This window comes from Thermobia domestica, chromosome 12, assembly GCF_964235325.1.
Source record: "Thermobia domestica chromosome 12, izTheDome1.hap1.1, whole genome shotgun sequence".
Taxonomy (NCBI): domain Eukaryota; kingdom Metazoa; phylum Arthropoda; class Insecta; order Zygentoma; family Lepismatidae; genus Thermobia; species Thermobia domestica.
Window position 1 is genome coordinate 101,025,885 of NC_137465.1, and position 1,399 is coordinate 101,027,283.

The 1,399-nt window shown below is 36.6% G+C and overlaps 1 protein-coding gene across 1 annotated transcript; it reads left to right on the forward strand.

The window, feature by feature from the left end:
* Positions 1-527: 527 nt before the first annotated feature.
* On the forward strand, positions 528-1,166 carry LOC145666055 (zinc finger MYM-type protein 1-like). Its single transcript, XM_081733154.1, has one exon. It carries the CDS (start codon positions 528-530, stop codon positions 1,164-1,166), a length of 639 nt encoding a protein of 212 aa, XP_081589280.1.
* Positions 1,167-1,399: the final 233 nt, after the last annotated feature.

Consider the following 1,399-nt stretch of genomic DNA (forward strand, 5'->3'; position numbering starts at 1 on the left):
GGAAAGTTCCACCGGTAACAATTAATGTTTTTTCTCTTCAAATTAAGTAAAAAAAAGTTAATTAATATAATAATTGTTATATATAACAATCAGTAAATTAGGAAAGTTTCCATCTTTTAGTTTTAATAGAAAAATCCAAATCTTACCTGTGTGACTACCCTCGCGAGCTGCCTCTGCTTAATACTCGTTATATAGTGATACTTTTTTTCTATGATGGCAATGTGGAAGACTTTAATCAAGACATAATTCAGTTCATCACATCAAAATATAGAATATATCGTTTGTAATCAACGATTTATGTGCCTTTATTGTGTTTCTGTAATGCCCATGTCAGCCATGTTGTATGATGACGTAACAGGGGCAAATAAAGGGTTTGATTTTTGGGGTCTACACCTAAATTTCATTCTTAGGTATATATCTACTACATTACCAAGTGGCATGTTTGTATCATGATTTGCAAGATTCCCCTATCTCGTGACGTTACCCTACTCCACTAATATGAAAACAGTGACAGTGAAGCATCAGGTATGTTTTTAAGACTCTTTGAATTTACTTGCAAGAGAGATCAAACTTTGCGTGAAATAAGTGGCATTATTCCTAAAAATGCAAAGTACACATCTCCCGAAATTCAAAACGAAGTGATTCAAATTGCAGCGGATTTAGTTCGGGAAGATATTGCTTCCAGGGTAAATTCTAGCGATTGTTCGTCTTTTACTCTGAAAGTCGACTGTACAAGGGACAAAAGTGGTGTAGAAAATCTTTCTGTAATCGTGCGATATATAATTCGAGGACAAGTATGTGAGAATCTTGTAGAGATGATGCAGATTAATGATAAGAGTGCAGCAGGAATAGTGAATGCAGTTCTTAGTGTATTGAAGAGTGCAGGTATCAACGAAAAAAACATTCTTAGTCAGTGCTACGACGGCGCAAATGTTATGTCAGGGAGGCATGGCGGTGTACAGAAATTACTACAAGACTCAGTTGAAAAAACTATTCCGTATGTTCACTGCTTTAACCATCAGCTGCACCTAGTTGTTATACATGCCTTTTCTACTGAAAACAGGATTCGACAGTTCTTTGAAGTATGCGACGCAATTTATAACTATGTTAGGAAACCTAGTATAATGACGAAGTACAATGGTACAAAGCTCAAACGTTTGCTATAACATCGATGGACTGGCCATTTAGCAACAACAGAAGCTATTGTAGCCAGTTACCAGGAACTGGTAGCGCTTTTCACAGCTATTGAAGAGGAAACTGATCTCGATAGAAGTCTCTCCATTGAGGCATTACAGAAGATAAATAGACCCATGTTCAAGTTTCTGGCCTACTTTGTGAGGAAAATTCTGAAGATTGTGCAACCTGCTAATACCATGCTGCAGTCTGAAGCAATTGATTT